The 19,147-nt window shown below is 35.9% G+C and overlaps 2 protein-coding genes across 3 annotated transcripts in view; both read left to right on the forward strand.

Annotated features, from left to right (window-relative positions):
• The window catches only part of LOC131792916 (uncharacterized), a 153,706-nt gene that overhangs the window by 121,572 nt on the left and 12,987 nt on the right, over positions 1-19,147 (forward strand). Inside the window, exons 9-15 of the mRNA XM_066170798.1 lie at positions 9,971-10,057; positions 11,688-12,005; positions 12,130-12,219; positions 13,070-13,159; positions 13,881-13,970; positions 14,699-14,788; positions 15,454-15,534. Coding sequence (XP_066026895.1) covers positions 9,971-10,057; positions 11,688-12,005; positions 12,130-12,219; positions 13,070-13,159; positions 13,881-13,970; positions 14,699-14,788; positions 15,454-15,534 — 846 coding nt within the window. The remainder of the gene's footprint in view (positions 1-9,970; positions 10,058-11,687; positions 12,006-12,129; positions 12,220-13,069; positions 13,160-13,880; positions 13,971-14,698; positions 14,789-15,453; positions 15,535-19,147) is intronic.
• LOC131773234 (uncharacterized) lies at positions 5,093-9,757 on the forward strand. Of its 2 annotated transcripts, XR_010718469.1 has the most exons (5): positions 5,093-5,281; positions 5,997-6,046; positions 7,112-8,267; positions 8,694-9,296; positions 9,647-9,734. XR_010718469.1 is itself a non-coding variant. In XM_066170808.1 (4 exons), exons 2-4 carry the CDS (start codon positions 6,029-6,031, stop codon positions 9,209-9,211), a joined length of 1,692 nt encoding a protein of 563 aa, XP_066026905.1. In that variant the 5' UTR covers positions 5,093-5,281; positions 5,997-6,028; the 3' UTR covers positions 9,212-9,757. The 2 variants fall into 2 exon arrangements, 1 of the variants encoding a protein (XP_066026905.1); XM_066170808.1 differs by having other exon boundaries at positions 8,694-9,757.

Raw genomic sequence — 19,147 nt, forward strand, 5'->3', positions numbered from 1 at the left:
CAAATTAGTTTAATCAGACTTAACTTAGGAAATCATTAAGGCAAAGTTTATACTCTAACTTATGTTTTTTTTTTCACCTTAGCTGATGATTTTGTCAAAAACAGAATTAAGTAATAATCTTCAAATTACTTTTGTACGAAATTATTTTATGGGTATTGCAGTTTTTGTGATAGTTTAATCCGTTTTTCAGTTTAATAGAATAAGTAGAAATGTAATGTAGGTGTTTTCTAATTAAAAAGATGAGAAGTTGCTGTCTTAGAAGTTACAACTCTCCAAAAAAATAATTTACATATACATTTTATAATTTTAAATATGGAAACGAAAGTCTTTAAGGCAGGATGTTTTGTAATTTAATATTTTGTACTTATAGCAAGTTTTGATTCGGACTAACAATTTGATTCGGACTAATTGAGAATCAATCTATGGGTCGGCAGGGGAACTCCCCTGTGTATGCTACAGGGATGTGCCGCCAAAAAGGATGGGGTCTTAAAAGATTTTTGTCCGAAAACAGCCACAGAATTGAACCACCACGATCTTAAATTAGGTTTGGTAAGGAAACTGCGAGAGCGAATGAACACATTTCCCTTCAACTCCAAATGAACGAGAGAGAAAGAGGAGAAATCAAAGTCTGTCATTTGCGCATAACTTTCCAGGTCAATTTTACCTGCCAATTCTTGACCTCCACATTGATACAAAGCTCAATTCATTTTAGACACCAACTGTCAAATTCTCATTTAAGGCGTTTTATCAAGGGACCGGTCATTCGCCTGGGGGTGGGGTGGGGGTGGAAGATTTTGGGAGATAACATAGTTTGCAGTGGGAGTGGAGGGGGATCAGTCGTTGCTAACAGAGTATAAAGTTAGGAATATAGAGAATTGACTACCAATGAAGTGATTGTTTGTGTGCGCAGTTGGGGGGAGGGCGGCGGGAGGGGGTACATCAGAATATTGCAGAGCCCTAAGGGGGATTAGGTAAATTTTATTGTGACACAACCAAATTCAAATTCTTGCGACCCCCCCTAAAGGTAATGAATAATGGCCAGTCCTAAAGACTTCTGTAGATTGATAACTGTTCAGCAAGTCTGAGACTCAAAGCCCCATTAAAGACAAGAGACCTACTTTTTTACCAGCGACTCTGTCCTGATGGTTGCTACTGATACTAATAACATTGAGCAAATTGCAGATCACCTAGTGATCTGCTGTAACTCTGTCGGATTTAAAATTTTTGCCTCAAAAGCAAGACTTCTGTAAACCCTTGGGGTCTCACCAGTCTGACTACTCTGACTAATCCGACTAGTCTGAATGTTATATCTAGTTTAACTTGTATGATCAGTCTAACTCCTGACTGCCAACACAGCGGATTCGATGCCGACACCAGGAATGACATTTTAACATGCATTTAATCTTTATTGACTTGACTTAAAAATAGATGTAATGAATTGTAGACCATGAGATAAATTGCATGACTTGAGTAATGGAAGCTGGATTGCTCACTTGATCTCTTCATTATATGTTCTTTTTATTACTTAGATTATTTGGGACACCCCTATTCAGGAAACACAAACTTTGGTAGGAGATGAACTTTATTCGTGTCTCACGAGGGAGTCACTTTGGATGTTGATCGCAACGTTGATGGTGTTCCCTCATATCATCATTCCCTAACACCATCTAACAACCGGAATAATATTAATAATGAGGATCGAAATGCACCAATAGCAGCGAACCAACGTGCTAAAAATAACGAAATGTAATCAATCGACCTCATCGCCTGATGAAGACTAGGAGTATTGCAGTCGAAACGTCGCGATCGACATCCAAAGTGACACGTGAGACAACGAATAAAGTTCATCTCCTATCTTACACCACGATGAACAATAACCACATAATTATTTCATTACACAAACTTTGGTCTCAGAAAAATGTTCAATAATATCTTTGTATCCGTTACCTCAAAGGAAGGGACACCTATATTCCAGGGATTAGAACACTTTTTCTGGGTCCTGAAGCCTGGTTGTAATGTCCATTTTAATCACTCAAAATTTGACTGATCCCAAAGATTAAGTGTACTCTAATCACAATGACAACACCTTTCACAATATGACCTTTTTTTTAAATACTGCACATCATTTAATGACAAAGATTTTTTGCCAAAGGATAACAATTCAGATGACCCTTTTTTAGGGGGATAAATTATTAACAAAACTCAACCTCTATGTAGGGGACACTTGCTCTGGTCCCAGGGTGTCCTCTGAATGGAGGTTTCACTGCAGTTGGAATAGGAAAATTATGTAAGACTGTAAGGGTCATACTCCAAACAGTTAATCATGAATCTAATTGTTCGTGTTATGCAGCTAGCAAAGCCTTTTTGCCTACAATTCCTACAGACCTGCAGAGGGTGTTCCGGCATTGTAATGAAGTGTGGCTGTGATGTTCATGATCTTACCAATGCCATTATTTTAAAAATAGTGTTAAGGTTACTTCCCACCTTCGCGGGTGTCCTTCGGGAAAAACGTCGTACGCGCTAGTTTCATTAAAATCCTAGGAAACTATATATTAGATAAAAACGTTAATAATTGCAGTTTTCGATAAAAATTTAATTTAAGCGAATTTTTTTTAAAGGAAGTGTCAGGAGCCGGTGAGGCGCGAAACGACCGAAGGTTCTTCTGTTTAATTTATCGGGTATCGGATGCTGCAGCATGAGCAAACTGGCTGCACAGTCTTGTTCACAAGGCAGCAACCAGCAAGAGTGTGACAGGCTTTTTTCGATATTCTGATTGGTTGTCTAGATATCGGCATCTAAAGTTGGTGTAGCTAAAAATATGTAAGTTGTGTTGCGTATTTCAAATATCAAAATTTTCCGATACACTTTCGTTTGTCATTATTCCTAGGATGTTTTGGCGAAATTTGACGAAAATCGGTCAAATCCATATACCCTTCATATTCGCTCAAAGTGGTTGTATTCCTCCCAAAACCAAGATGCGAGATGTTAACTCATTAAGGTTCGCAAACAACTCGTGCCACGCCAGGAGATTATCTCGCCTCCTGAAACCGCAAACCGGGGTCAACAATGGATCGAGAATTCCGGGAAAAGTAACCCATTGCAGACATGTGTCTTTTTATCACCTCGATCGCTCAGTGGAGCGTTTAGGAGGACGACACAATAACGAGCAAAGTTGCCAAAGGCAAAGGAAAAACTTGCGGCAAAGATGGAAAAACCATTATTATTTTATTTCAAATTCTACTGTGTTTTTAATGAGTAGAAATGCATCAATTAAGGATGTGAACACAGCTGGTATCTAATACTTAAGGTAAAATCATAGTTCTAGATAAAAAATGTTGTCTCCAGTAAAAAAAAAATAAAATTCCCACCTTAAAACATTTTTTATACACAGCTTTGCTCACAATGAAGATTCCAAAAACATCACTATCAAAAACAATAACATTATGACAAAAAATTGTAAATAACAATCTTTTACAGAATATTGTTGACAAAATACTCTATTAGTCCATCATGCAATCTGTTAATTTGGGTTTGTCTACCCCTGAGGACGATAGTTTTCAGTGAACTGACTGCATGGTGCCTAGACAATCTGAATTCATCATCAGGCAAATGATCAGAGTATAACTTCCACTCAGGTTGTAATAAAAAAAAGTATATAATTCATTTACTTTAACAGACAACAATCTGCTATGGGGGATCAAACAAAAGATCAATAAACAAAATCAGCTTTTATTTAACAATTATACACCACAACAGACAGAAGCTTGTTTTGGGACGATACAGTTTACTACATGTATATATCTTACATAAATAACTCACTAGACTATTACACAATGGATATTTGATGAATACACTAAAACAATGGTCCAGTAATCAGGAATAAATTATAAATGCGAATGAAATAAAGAAGCAATCAATACTGTCTGTGGTGTGGGTGGGAGGGAAACTGAAACTTTTTCAGAAACTAGAAATAACTTGTTGCTTGCTTGCTTGCTTGATTACGAATAACTTGTGTACAGATACCAAGGTGGTAATATACTAAACTAATTTTGCAATTAAAATGCATTAGGCTATATGAGCCATCATGTAGCCACTTATTCCAGTTTCTGAAGCAGAAAGCAAAAAGCAGTATTGCTTCATTGATTGGAGAGGATTTCAGTCTAAAAAAATCAGTTTTAACTGAGTAAGGTTGGGCCAGAATTGGACATTCATTCAGTCATGAAATTTGGGAAAAGCTCAGAGTCAGAGCACTCTAAATACAGAGCCTTGCACATCAATGAATCCACAAACTGAAGTCAAATATACTTTATTCTGGCCCCACCATTCACTCAATAAGTACAACATACTAACTTGCTCTCTTCCAGACATTCCATATGATGCACTATGAAAAACCACATCAATCTGATGCCTGATAATCTAAAATCTTCTATACTTGTTATATCCCCCTGAAACACACATATGAATTTTATGACATAAAATGAGACTTAACATTATCATAAGATTAAAAGAAAAAAAATTTCCCTTAAATCCAGGATAATTATCACATTATCCTTCGCTAGGTGAAGTAGAAATCATAAGAGGATTCTAGAATCTTTAGAAAGCACTTCCCGCTACCGGGTGTCTGACACAGCAAATTTAAATAACTTCCATGTATTTTCCCTCTGGTAAAATTTAATACTTTCGTCTGTGCGTAGAACAAAGGCAAGATCCGAATGGAGTTGTTTTGGTAAAATAATCCAAAGTATATAGCGTAATTTCCGGGTCAAGTCTAATTGTAAACACTCCATTTGTTCGTTTACAACTTCATCCAGCGGCCGCGAGATGTCAAACAATACAACCACTACTCCCATCTTCTTCAGCTCATTCCCCAGCTTGTGGCCAAAATATCGTCCTCCTCCAGTCGCGAGAATTTTCCTCCCTTGGAACGTATCAACATCCATTTACAGATTTCCTACTTAACTCAGATTTTCCTTCCCCGCTTTTTTGAACGAGCCTGCATTTAACCAGCTGCAGCGTACCAATGCTATCACGTGATAGTAAATGAACCAATTAAAATAATCCATAAACCTAAAGTGATAAGGGAAGGTGGAAATGGAAATCGACCTGAAATACTACTAACACTAATGTGTAGCGAGGTGTTTTACCAGTTAATTTTTCTAGCTATAAGCAATAGTTTCAGCTCCAATGAAGTGATTCCAGATCATCAGCGAACTGCAGCTTCAGACTGACACTGAAGGGAATAGATACAGGACTTTCACTCTCAGTAACATACCAATTCTTGGTAAGCCAACTCAAGTTAGCTTTTAATGTATGATGCCTAGACTTCTTACTAAAATGGAAAATTTTGGTAAACACCTGAGAGCGACTCATCACCTCTATTTTCAAACGTCTCTTCTGAGACGAACAGTAGACTGAATCATAAATACAAATCGCGTAACATTGTCGTGATCTTTAAGGCTATCAGGTCTTCTCGGATGTCCCTCACAAAAAATTTGGAAGTAAGGCCTATGCAATTTGTGATCTGACAAAATTTAGGAGTGCCTATTCATTCCAGATTTGATGACAAACATTTTGTGATTACATACTGATAACTAATATACATGACAAAACTATGTGACAACTTTTAATAATTCTAATTTACAGGAATCGCATGTAGAATAATTTATTCAAACCCTGCATGTAATCGCTGAACAATTCGTCAAATTTTTAGCACTTTTAAAGTAACCTCTTTTTAGCACTGAAGTACATGTACCTCTCCTCTGCACTGTTACCTGAAAACTTCATTTCTCTTTGTTAATCAGAAGGAAGAAATTTTTTCATGGATGTATTCAGTCAATTGAATTTCACTTGATCAAAAAGGCAACATGATTACTCTGTGATATGCTAGCAACAGTAATTTTCAGTTTTCATCTAATACGGTTGTCTACAGTTAGTAATTAAGACATTTTTTGTGAATAAGTAATGAAAGTAATTCATCTTTTTTATTTCCATTTTAGCAACTTCCTAGTCAACATTTAAGGTTCCTGTGATGTCGGGACAATTAAAGGTAGGATATTAAACAACTGCTTTTGAAAATCACAGCCATTACCAAGTTGCTTTGTTCAATCTGGTGTCACCTCAGGAGCAAATTACATGCCTGCAGACACAAAACTTGATAATAATATATTACTGGTATTTACCGAGCAAGAGATCGATATGGAAAAAAATTTATGGGAGAGTAAAATAAGTTCACATCAATTTAAGATTAAGAGTCCACATAAATCTAATAAATGATTGTAGAATGTTTTTACTTTGGAATGTTTGAAGCTGATGAAAAATATGTTCTAGGTCTCATGTTTCATATTTTTTTAGATGGTAAGTGATCATACAAGTTGGTTAGGGTTGGATGATTTAAAGTTTGCCATGTCATGCAAAACCAAACTCTGAATAACTGTAAAGGAAAAACTTGTGTATGAAATTTTTTGCATGATATCAAAAAGTTACAGATGCAGGTCACTTCTTAGAGTTGACGAGATTACACATTTGTATCACTCTAACCCTGATATCCACAACAATTGTTCTTTACTGTTTCATGGAAATTTTGTATAACTTTTGCCAAACAGTTTATCGACTTTGTGAAGTTACTAATTGGATGGATGGGTAAATGTTGGGTTGGATGATTTAAAGTTTGCCATGTCATGCAAAACCAAACTCTGAATAACTGTGGAGGAAAAACTTGTGTATGACGTTTTTTGCATGATATCAAAAAGTTACAGATGCAGGTCACTTCTTAGAGTTGATGAGATTACACAGTTGTATCACTCTAACCCTGATATCCACAACAATTGTTCTTTACTGTTTCATGGAAATTTTGTATAACTTTTGCCAAAAAGTTTATTGACTTTGTGAAGTTACTAAATGAATTGATAATTCATCTACAATTCCTCTTTACTGTCTCATGGAAATTTTGCACAACTTTTGCTTATAAGTTTATTGACTTTGTGAAGTTACTAAATGAATTGAAAATGAAGAAGTGTCTTTCAAAAGTAAAATAATTCTTAAATTGATTTTTTTTTATTATTTCGGTAACTCTAATTGAATTTCCTAAATCACAAAAATCTTGTGTTTACAGAACGACACAGAGGAAAGGAAACTGAGAGTAACCCTTTTGAGTGCTGGATGGAAAGTTTCAAGCAATGGAGACTTGACAACCATCAACAGAGAGCTAGCAATACAGATGGCTAAACATCCTTACGTGGAAGTCAGTGTCTTCTTACCTCAGTGTAGTGAAGAGGACAAGAAAGATGCTGATGGTTACAATGTTAAACTCATTGAAGCAGTGAAACGGCCTGGTTTAAAACCAGTTTTTTGGCTAGCCTCTGTACCTGATGGCCATGCTATGGATTGTGTTCTAGGGCATGGAGTAGATCTTGGTCAGCAAATTCCACTCATAAAGGGAAATCCAAATTACAGTCATTGCAAATGGATTCAAGTTGTCCATACTGCCCCTGAAGAAATTGGCATGTACAAAAGCATTTCTGAAGGTCAACAAATGCAGCAAACAGAAATAGAACTATGTAAAATGGCTGATCAAGTTGTAACAATTGGCCCCAAACTAACTGATGCATATAAGCACCAACTCAGAAAACAAGACATTTTTAACCTGACACCAAGCATTCTCTCTGAATTTTCAGATGTCCAGCAAGCAAGTGATGAAGAAAGAACATTTTGTGTCTTAGTTACTGAGAGTGGTGATAGTGAAGATTTTTATGTCAAAGGGTACGATGTTGCAGCGAAAGCTATTGCTGAGCTAAAGGATAAATCTTACCAACTCAAGTTTGCTTCCAAACAGAGAGGAAAAGAAGATGAATTAGCAAACAAGTTACTTCAGTGTGGTATTGGTCGTAATCAGCTAATGATCTGCAGCTTTGATGAAAACAGGGAAACATTAGCCAACTTATTCTCTGCTGTGGATATTGCTATATTGCCCTCAAAAACTGAGGGATTTGGGTTGAGCGCTCTAGAGGCCATATCTGCTGGTCTTCCAGTACTTGTCAGTGGTAACTCAGGAATTGCAGAAGCCTTAAGGAAGGTGCCTATTGGGTCACAGTGTGTAGTGGATTCAGAGGATCCTGCAGAATGGGCCAGAGCAATTAAGGCTGTGCGTTACAAAGAAAGGAATGTACGACTTGCAGAGGCTAGGTTTCTTCGTGAAAACTATTTGCAGCAGTTCAGCTGGGAGAAGCCCTGTAATTCCCTTGTTGAAAAGATGTACAGTCTTGCATTTGGTAAGTTTTCTTATCTTGCATCAAGGATGCAGAAGTTTTGATCAAATTTGAAATAATGACAAAGCTTACATGTTCTGTTTTAAATTTTCAATATACAGGTTGGAAGTTGTTTCTAAATGCTATAGGGGCAGTAGTTTTATGGAATGTGACAAATTTATATTTAAGAAAACTGGTAATCCAAGGCTACAAGTTGGTGGTAATAGCCATTGTTGTGAACGGTTATTTATGTACTGGGTATTATTCAATTAGCAGATTGCTGTGTGATTTCAGGTTTTGGGCGTAGGAACCCTGGTGTAGCAGCCCTCTAATAATGAGGACCTGCAAGCAGACTATCATCCAATATGTTTGAACTTTAATGTGATATTAATGGTTTCAAGTGCATTAGAGGTACAATTTGAACTTAGACACTTTGCTCTAAATCAACAGATAAAAAATTAAACATCACACTTGATGTGGAACATGTGAAACTTGCAGATCATGATGCGTACAGTACACCTTCAGCTTCAGCTCTGGAGTTTGCAGGATATCAGAAGGCATCCACAGCTTCAGGTGTAAAGAGGAAAAGACAATCTGATACAGATTTGGAAGATCTTCAACCGCTTAAAGAGAAAGTCCTGTGCTTAATTGCTATGAATTACCTTGACACTACACCGCCACAGAGCAGGAATGAACACAAGGAGTTTCATGAATACTTACAAAAGATGAAGGTCCTCATTACAGGTTTTGCTGTTGGAAGTTTGGTGATAACAGTAAAGTGCAATTCTCTCAAGAGCTTGGAGAAATTATGGGAAGATTACTTATGTGGCCTTTTGGATAAGATGGTTGGCGATTGTTTTGTGACTGAAAAGATCTTGAAAGAACTTAACCTGGCGGAACTGAAGCTGAAAACAACAATTGATGTAGAAGAGTACAATGCATACAAACTGTACTTTCAGTCGAAATAATGAAAAAGGCCTGGTCTTTCAGAAAAATGTTTTGAAATGATTAAAAACACAATGCACCACTCATTCAACATGATGCACCATAGAGGTAACACACATGTAGAGAGGGGTCCAGGTTTTGATCAAGATACAACCAATTGTCTCATGAATAAGCTCATGCTGACTATGAAAGCCATGACAATCTGTAGCTAGAAGGGATTTGTTTTCAAGACATTTCCTATATTTTCCTTTCTGTCTGGTTGTATTTGTATTTGCTCCAAATATAAATAAAACAAAACAGTTAAAATATAAAATGGCAAGACTTTTGTTAGAGGAGCTGTAAAAGAAAATGTTACCCATGTGGGGTTTTTAAAAACAATTTGAGGTGTGTTTTATGGGTTTAAATGTCAGCATTCAGTGATTGCCTTGTTACTTTTTTTTTTTGAAATCTGATTTTAGGTGCTTCATCATCTGAATTCCACTCTATAAGTTCAACGAGTCCACGAAAACAAGAAGAGCTGAAAAAATGGGAACAGAAGTCAAAGATTGTTGAGACAGAGAAACTGAAAGGTGAAAACAAAATTAAAAGATGTATTAAGTTGTTATGGAAAGTTGTTGTGAACAATAATAACAGTTTATTATTTGACAAGACTTTGAAGAATTATCTCTTTGCAATAATGTGGTATTGGTGTTATTTTAAGAGTACAACTTATGGGGAACAACTTATAGCATATCTGAGTAGAGGCTGTGAATGCTAATCTCTCCCTGTACTTTTGCTCATAGGTACTTCACCCCTCACTATAAAACCCAGTACTGGTCTCAGAAAAGAATTAATAGAGAAAGAGCAACAAAGTAAAGGTGAACAGGAAGGTCAGTTTGAATTAATTTCTAAAGTGGATATGTTCAGTGTGTTCAGCTATTATGTCAAGTGTGAAGAAGTGTGCTTTTGGGATTAAACATTTAAGGTTGCACGGGTCTGTAGGGTAAAACTAAACTGACAATGATTTGAAATACCATAAACATCCATGTATAAGCCACATCTGTAGATAAGCCACACCCCTGATTTGGAAGCACAGAATTTGGAAAAAAATGGAAACAATACAGTTTGAAGTCTCAGTAGAGTTGTATTGCTACAAACAATCAAGGTTTCGAAACACCTACATAGAAGTTGTGGCTATCTTTCACATTTATCAAGTCTAAAGAAAGCTAAATTTCATTTGTCGTACCTTCTTTTTCATTGGAATTTACACCATCTTTAACTTAAAATGCTCTCTTGGTCGAATTTTTCAAGATTATCACTTTGAAACATGCCATAAAGTTGAAATTTGTTCGGCATTAAAAAAATTAAAAAAAAACCAACAAGTGCTTAGTAGCCAAGCTTTAAATGTTGAGAGGAGTCTGGGCCAGGGTCTGGCCATCGTCTGGGCATAAACAGAAAGCACACGCACTGATGCAATCATTTCAGTTTCTATTTCATGAATTAATATTACAATACTTCAGGTAATTTATACTGATAATGCAGTCGACAAATTTGCCATGAAGGCAGTAAAAAACAATGAGAGATTCCTTGTATGTTGGTGTTTAGTTGTTTAAGTAAAGCAAAAATTAACTGCTTGAAAGAACTCTGTGGCGGTGTAGTGTCAAGGTAATTCATAGCAATTAAGCACAGGACTTTCTCTTTAAGCGGTTGAAGATCTTCCAAATCTGTATCAGATTGTCTTTTCCTCTTCACGCCTGAAGAACTGGAGAGCAAGATTCGCTGATAAACACTCAAAGACACAAATGACTTCTTTAGGAGCCACCACTCAATGAAAAAGTCAATGAACTACAGCAACACACTCTCAGTTTCTTTTATGTTTATTTCTTGGCATCTTAAGAAGTTTTATGAATATTAATTAGGTTTTCGAGAACTCCAAACACAGATGTATCCATGGATAAGCCGCACCCTTGATTTTTGACTTCAATTTTGTGGGAAAAAGTGTGGCTTATACATGGACGTTTAACGGTACTTTCAGTTCTCATTAAAAAATTAATTTCAAAGAAATTAAAACCCAATTTAGTTTTCTCTAAGAGAATGTTAAGATGGTAGCAGCTAGGGATGGTGAAACATCATTTTTTATAATAAATCACAATCATAATAGCAATAGTATTATAATAGTATAATAAAGATTTTTTCAGCCTTAGTCATAAATTATGTATTATGTCACATCTCTCAGATAAAAGTCACATCATAAATACTAATATTGCTGTAAAAAATGTAAAGTAATGCAAATTATTACAAAGTAATACAATTGCGCCTCTCTCTAATTTACGTTAACCTGAAGGGAATTTGTGTTGGTTTGTGGAGTTAAAATGAAATACATGGGATATATATATATGTATATCAAATTGATGTTTTCAACACCTTTTCAAATCTCTCCTTAGCTTCAAGTTGGTATGCCTGTCTCTATCTATTTATCAGTAAAAATGCTAGTATCTCTCTGTATACCTTTGTTTTTAGGCATGTTGCCTCTTCATGGATCTTCCACCTCGGATCCTGAAAAAAAACTAGAAGAGCTACATATGAATCTCAAGAAACAAGTTACTTGCTCAATTTGTCTTGATACCTACACCGAACCTAAAACTATATCATGTCTTCACACATTTTGCTGTGAGTGTTTAGAGAGACATGCAAGAGTGAGCCAGAGACAAGGGAAATTCCGATGCCCAGAGTGTCAAGTGGAAATTGATTTACCTGAAGGAAATCGCTTTGACTGTTTGCCTAACAGCTTTTTTCACAAAAGGCTGTTAAGTGTCCTTCAAGCAGAAGATTGCAAAGGTGAATTGTTGAGTATTAAATCTTTGCACAAAAATAAATGGAACAAACTAAATGAAGTACTAGTTGAATGGTTAAATGATGGAAAATCAGAAATCAATTCATATATTTGTACTTTTCCCCTTAGGTACTTCACCCTCCACTGTACTGTCCACTGCTGGTCATAAAAAAAAATGGGAAGTAAGACACAACACTGGGAAATTTCAGGAAAAGAAAGGTGAGTGAAAAGATATCCTGAAGCTAAGGATTAGTGATAATTAAAATTTTTAGGTAATGAATAGAATGCCCTTCAATTCTTTTAGCAGTTATGTCAGTTGTTACTTTCCCAAGTACAGTCAACTGCTGTTACTTTGGACACTTAGTGTTCGTAATAGTGAGAGTCTGTAATAACGGGGTATGAGAGAAATTAAAAAATGTTTTCTTTCTAAACGTATGAAATAATATGTAACTACACAAACATAAAGTTTCTAACATGGCCTCATGAACTGCAAAAAGATCTGGCTGCAAGCAGGAAATTCTCATGTTCGCACCTAGTTGAAGAATTGGTTCTTCATTTTCCTTTATCCTAATGTTGTGCTATATTATGTGAGTCAGGATTTTGAAGGAAGTGTTTCAGTGTCTGCTATAGTGAGAGAAAAAACAAGTGAAATGTCATACTGGGGGGCTGAAAAGTGTCTGCATTTCTGTAGTAGCAAGAGTCTGTAATAAAGGGAGTTTATTTCAGTCATTTCTTTATGCATTTCCCCAGGGACTGGCTCTTGTCTGTAATAGACAATTTTGATGTCTCTAATGGCAATTTGTCTCCAGGGCAAGAGTGAACTGTAGATCAATCCAAATTTGACTTTGTCTTATTCTCTACTTTAGCTAAAGATGGTAATGAGTTGGCATGCCGTAAAAAATACATAATAGTTGTTTTGAACAATAATCGTTGCTGTTATAATGAAGAACTAACACTGTTTTACTTTAACATGACTATAATTCGCTGTTTGCACTGGTATCCCTGTTGTTATCTTTTCTGTAAAGTAAGAGACTGAATATTGAAAAGCTCTGTATACATTTGCTCCCAGGTTCTTCACCTCCCCCTCTTCTCTCCACCACTGATCTTGAAGAAAAGCTAGGAAAAGTATGTGAGGACATTAAGATGCTGAGAGTGGAAGGTGAATAGAAAAATTCATATCTTATCATTTTTAGGGAGAAACTGATCCAAGAATGGTAATAACTGTCCATAAAGTTTGCTTAAGTTTAAAAAGAGGTTAAATATCAAAAAAGTAAAAACCAAACATTTTTGACATTAGGTCATCATCAGGGTGATGATGACCTAGTGTAGAAAATGTTTGGAGTTTACTTTTGTAAATATTTTAGCCATGTAACTAGCCATTAAATGTTTTCATATTTTCCCAATGATTACTCTCAAGAAAAGTTATTCCCTATCTGAGATATTAACCTTTTCTGTCCTTACTTTCATCCAAGAATACTGTTAAAATAATACTCTCAGCTTTTATTCAGTAACTTAGTTTTATTAAGGAACATATTTTCAATTCAGTTTTGCCTCTTAATAATACTAGCAAGATAGTATTAGTAATTTTACTACTGAGATGTCTGTAATAGCAAGGTGTCTGCAGGGCAAGAGTCAACTGTAGATCAATCCAAATTTGGCTTTGTCTTATTCTCTACTTTAGCTAAAGATGGTAATGAGTCGGCATGTGGTAAAAATACATAATTGTTGTTTTCAACAATAATAATTGTTGTCATAATGAAGAACTAACACTGTTTTACTTTAACATGACTAATTTTCTGTTTGCACAGGTATAACTGTTATCTTTTCTGTGTAAAGTAAGAGACTGAATTTTGAAAAGCTCTGTATACATTTGCTCCCAGGTTCTTCACCTCCCCCTCTTCTCTCCACCACTGATCTTGAAGAAAAGCTAGGAAAAGTATGTGAGGAAATTAAGATGCTGAGAATGGAAGGTGAATAGAAATATTAATATCTTATTTTTAGGGAGAAAGTGATCCAAGAATGCTAATATCTGTCCATAAAGTTTGCTTAAATTAAAAAAGAACTAAAACATTGAAAAAAGTAAAATCCAAAAATTTTTGACATTAGGTCATAATCAGGGTGATAATGATCTAGTGTCAAAAATGTTTGGTTTTTTACTTTTTAAAATATTTTAGCCATGTTCATAGCTCCAAGTCATTGGATGTCTTCATATTTTTTCCAGTTATTACTCTCAATAGAAGTTATTCCCTATCTGAGATATTAACCTTTTCTGTCCTTACTTTCATCCAAGAATACTGTTAAAATAATACTCTCAGCTTTTATTCAGTAACTTAGTTTTATTAAGGAACATATTTTCAATTCAGTTTTGCCTCTTAATAATACTAGCAAGATAGTATTAGTAATTTTACTACTGAGATGTCTGTAATAGCAAGGTGTCTGCAGGGCAAGAGTCAACTGTAGATCAATCCAAATTTGGCTTTGTCTTATTCTCTACTTTAGCTAAAGATGGTAATGAGTCGGCATGTGGTAAAAATACATAATTGTTGTTTTCAACAATAATAATTGTTGTCATAATGAAGAACTAACACTGTTTTACTTTAACATGACTAATTTTCTGTTTGCACAGGTATAACTGTTATCTTTTCTGTGTAAAGTAAGAGACTGAATTTTGAAAAGCTCTGTATACATTTGCTCCCAGGTTCTTCACCTCCCCCTCTTCTCTCCACCACTGATCTTGAAGAAAAGCTAGGAAAAGTATGTGAGGAAATTAAGATGCTGAGAATGGAAGGTGAATAGAAATATTAATATCTTATTTTTAGGGAGAAATTGATCCAAGAATGCTAATAACTGTCCATAAAGTTTGCTTAAATTAAAAATGAACTAAAATATTGAAAAAAAGTAAAATCCAAAAATTTTTGACATTAGGTCATAATCAGGGTGATAATGATCTAGTGTCAAAAATGTTTGGTTTTTTACTTTTTAAAATATTTTAGCCATGTTCATAGCTCCAAGTCATTGGATGTCTTCATATTTTTTCCAGTTATTACTCTCAATAGAAGTTATTCCCTATCTGAGATATTAACCTTTTTCTGTCCTTACTTTCATCCAAGAAAACTTGTAAATGCTCTCAGCTATTATTTAGTTTCTTATTTTTATTAAGGAACATTTTCAATTCAGTTTTGCCTCTTAATTATACTGGCAAGGTAGTATTACATTGTCTGAATATGTGACAATTAAATAATACTTATGGATAGGTTATTTCAGAATGATATAATGGAAGACTTGCAGCATTGTTCTTTCTCTTGACCTTGATACATGTTAGTATGCTTAAACTTTTTATATCTGGTGAGACGCTAATTGTTAAATGTTCTGTATACCTTTGAATGCACAGCTAGACAGAACATAATTGTAGTAGAGTAGTTAAACCATTTTGCTGTGTACTTCTTCTCACAGGTAGTTTACCTCCCCGTGTGTTCACCGTTGAAGTAGAACTAGAGGAACTAGTCAAGAAACTTCAGAAAGGGAGGTTGGAAGGTGAATGCACATTTAGACAGAAAATAATTGTAGTAGAATGCTTTAAAAATACTTCCAGTTCTTTATAGGATTATCTTTTTCCATGGAACTCCTGTACATGCAGTCTTCTACTGCAGTAACAATTAACAATTGCTATGCTCATTGGAGGCCTTAGACACCAGTTACATTACTCCATTGGCGCTTAGCATTTAGATGAAGGCTGTTTTCACAAGCGATAAATCCTGGCAACCCAGCCATCAGCCGTCATGTAGTAAGGAGACAACCTCCCACTGCGCTAGAAAATAAATTTTGTAAAAAAAAAAGAAAAAAAATACCAGGCAAAAGTAAACTTCTTTTTAGTGCGTGTTGAAAACTAACTGGCTTCTTGGGATAAGCTTATCCTGGTTTCATAAACTTTCAAATTTTGCTACATATGCAAAATTACAGGTATTGTTTCATGTTAAGCGCAAGTTGGAGTTCTTTGGATTTGCACAAGCGTCAAGTGCACGGTACTGTAGAGGATACAACTCCGGAATTTTATCAGGCATTTTTAATAGTATCCACTTACACCCTTGATGTGCTAAGGTCCAGCAAGCGTTATATCGTGCACTAATTCAGAACTCGGAGTACACAACAGTTTGTAACTTGAATTTTGTTTGTCGAATGTTGAGGAGCCTTTGTGTAAGCCATCTCGGGGTTACGATGCCAGAGGTTACTAGCTTTACCATATTAGAGAGTTTTAGATCCACGTTTGGTGTGTTAACCGCAAACCTCAAACCGCTAACTACAGTTTGAGGTTAGAAGTTAGAAGTTTCGAGATTTTCAGCGTCTTAGATTGACAACGGTGTGTTAACCACGAACCTCAAATCGTTGTTAGCGGTTTCGCTTAACCATACTAGAGAGTTTTAGATCCACGTTTGGTGTTTTAACAACGAACCTCAAACCGTAGATAGCGGTTTGAGGGTAGGAGTTAGAAGTTTCGAGATTTTCAGCGTTTTAGATCGACGTTCGATTTTCACGCAAGTCTTATTCCACAAGCGGCCAACGAAATGGAGGCATACTTGAGAAAAATGAAGAAAAACAGCGATGTGTTTTTCATGCTAGGGTTCTATTCGATTTCAAATAAACAAAAATGGAAACAGAAATATTCACCGATCCCAAAATCAAAAGTACCATATTTAAAATAAAAGTAAAATTAGCATATGTGCGCCGCCATTGCTAAAAAGTTCCACTAGCTTTTTTTAATGGTGTTGTGTTACAGTAAAGTTACCTGTCACGACTATGTCTTATTACTCGGGCTTTCCAAAGGAAACGCCCGAGTTGAAGTTCCGGCTTCGTTTTTGTTTTTCGTTCGGTCGTAAATCGTAGTCAAGTTCTCACTACGCATGCTCAACCTTTACACTCCGACGCATGCACGACGTTTGACTGATGAGTACATAGCATGGCGTAATTGCGGAGGATGAGAAGCTTTCGCGGTGCAAAGTCCGCACCGACATTGTGTATAATATGCTCAAAACGCATAAAAATATTCACACATCGCTCGGGTCGGTCCGTGAACCTTATGAGAGATTTCTTTATGAACGAACATTTATGAGTGAACCTTTCATCGAGAAACATGCTATATCAACTGAGCTCTCTAATGTTAATCGAGAGAAGCATAGACGCAAATCTCATCGTGTATGTAGACGTGATCGTGAACCAAGCAGAATACCGATACGAAGTTTGAAAATGTTAAGGAACAAGAGCAGAAAGGTTAGAAAATTTGTCTATGCACGTATTCTCCCATGTATCTTTATGTCATCTACGTTGTATTGTTTTGTTCATGCTGAAAAAAATATTAAATAACTGTCGTGAAATAATTCGCCAGGCGATATTTAGCATTGTTTTCTTGTAACAAACTGATGTGTTCATGCAAGAATGAGGCTCATGTAGCAAATTATTGCAACCATAAATTAAGTAGAGACAAAAAATCCGGGCCCTCCAACATATGTTGACCCTAACAAAACAATAGTAGCTCCATACAGTCAAGGTAACGAGTTAGTTTTTGGACAGAATGCAGGACAACAATGTGTTGCGATGAGTTTGTGTGCTTTGATTTACCATAGTATACGAGAGATCAGCTCTGCAAATGATCCTATACAAATAATGAATATTGGAAATCAGCTTTATCCAAGTTTGTCATGATTAGCCAGACAGGCATATTTAATGCAGTCAGAATTACCAGTAGCATTGTGGTTGATACAGATTATCAACTGGAATTGAGTGAAAGCTACTCTGGTACTGTTCACTTAGAAACTACTATAGAGGGATATCAGTGCTGTACGTCTTTATGAAGATCCTTTGAGTCGCTCATACCTGAAAGCTATGCCAATTTCATATTAACAGTAAGGTGTATTGCTGTCGCAACCTTTTGTAATAGTAATATGGGGTTCAAAATATTTGATTCTCATGCTAGAGATTTGTATGGTAGAAGGCAGCTTCAAGGTACCTGTGTTCTTCTCGAAGTACCGCACTGCATTTATACAGAATGAAGACACTTAGATAATTTTCCTATGTACATGAAAATTCGTAATAACTGTAATTATTAGACTCTGAATTTTTTGTTCATTATCAACTGTTACAAACTAAATAGTCATTTTTCATTTAAGGACAAATGAAAATAGTGGTTTTGATTAGAGTGATTTCAACAAGCCTGGGTACTGCTGATGAATTACATTAATGTTATTAGGTGCTAAATGTTTTGTGACCTTTTGTTTCTTTACATCTTTCAGAGTGATATTCATTTGCCCATGAAATAAAGAAATGACTATCAAGTTTGTAGTAGTTGATAAAGAACAAAAGAAAACAAAAAAATTCACAGTACACCACTAACCATAGGCTGCAGTGCTGGCGTCTTGTTAGTGCGAGCTAACGCTAAAAGCTCGCCGCTGTTCGACCGGCCATTTTTGATTTGCAGTTAGAGTGGACGGTGGGGGTAGGGGGCGGGGGAGGGGAGAAAATCTTCACTCTCCTACCCCCACCCCTCTCCTTATTTTTGACCATCGACCGCCCCCTTGGTATAAAATTTTCCTCTCTCCAGCCTTCCGCTTCCATTAAAATCAAAGATGGCGGCCATAATATTCGTTATGAAATTACTTAGCACTCGCTAGCCTAAATTACGCTTGCTCTGCAGGCTAAACTAACTATTAATACCCTATTCATTCATGGAAAATGAGAAATACTCTAAACACTAACAGTTAAGAACAAGTCTCTGTAAGAATCAAACACCTTGGGAAATGACAATTTTCAACCCCCCTTCAAAAATTCCTTGGTAACAACGGTTGCTTGTTTGAGGCCTGGGGCCTCATTTTCTTACAAAAACGTTGCAAAAAAAGAGTGAAATGTTTATATCTCTATCTCAAGCTAAATACAACATTATAAATTAGCACTTCTACCAAGCATAGTGACATCATTCGTCTTCACTTTGATATATTTAATTTTCTCTGGGAGGGAATGTGAACACACCAATAGATTATTCATCTCGGTACAGTTTCCGTCATTTTTGTGGTCGGGTAAAACAGGGAAGACGTTTATCTGAATTTCTCCAAAAGTACACTGATTCTGGAACTGAAACTACCCACCTAGCTGGTTATAA

This window comes from Pocillopora verrucosa, chromosome 8 (genome assembly GCF_036669915.1).
Source record: "Pocillopora verrucosa isolate sample1 chromosome 8, ASM3666991v2, whole genome shotgun sequence".
Taxonomy (NCBI): Eukaryota; Metazoa; Cnidaria; class Anthozoa; order Scleractinia; family Pocilloporidae; genus Pocillopora; species Pocillopora verrucosa.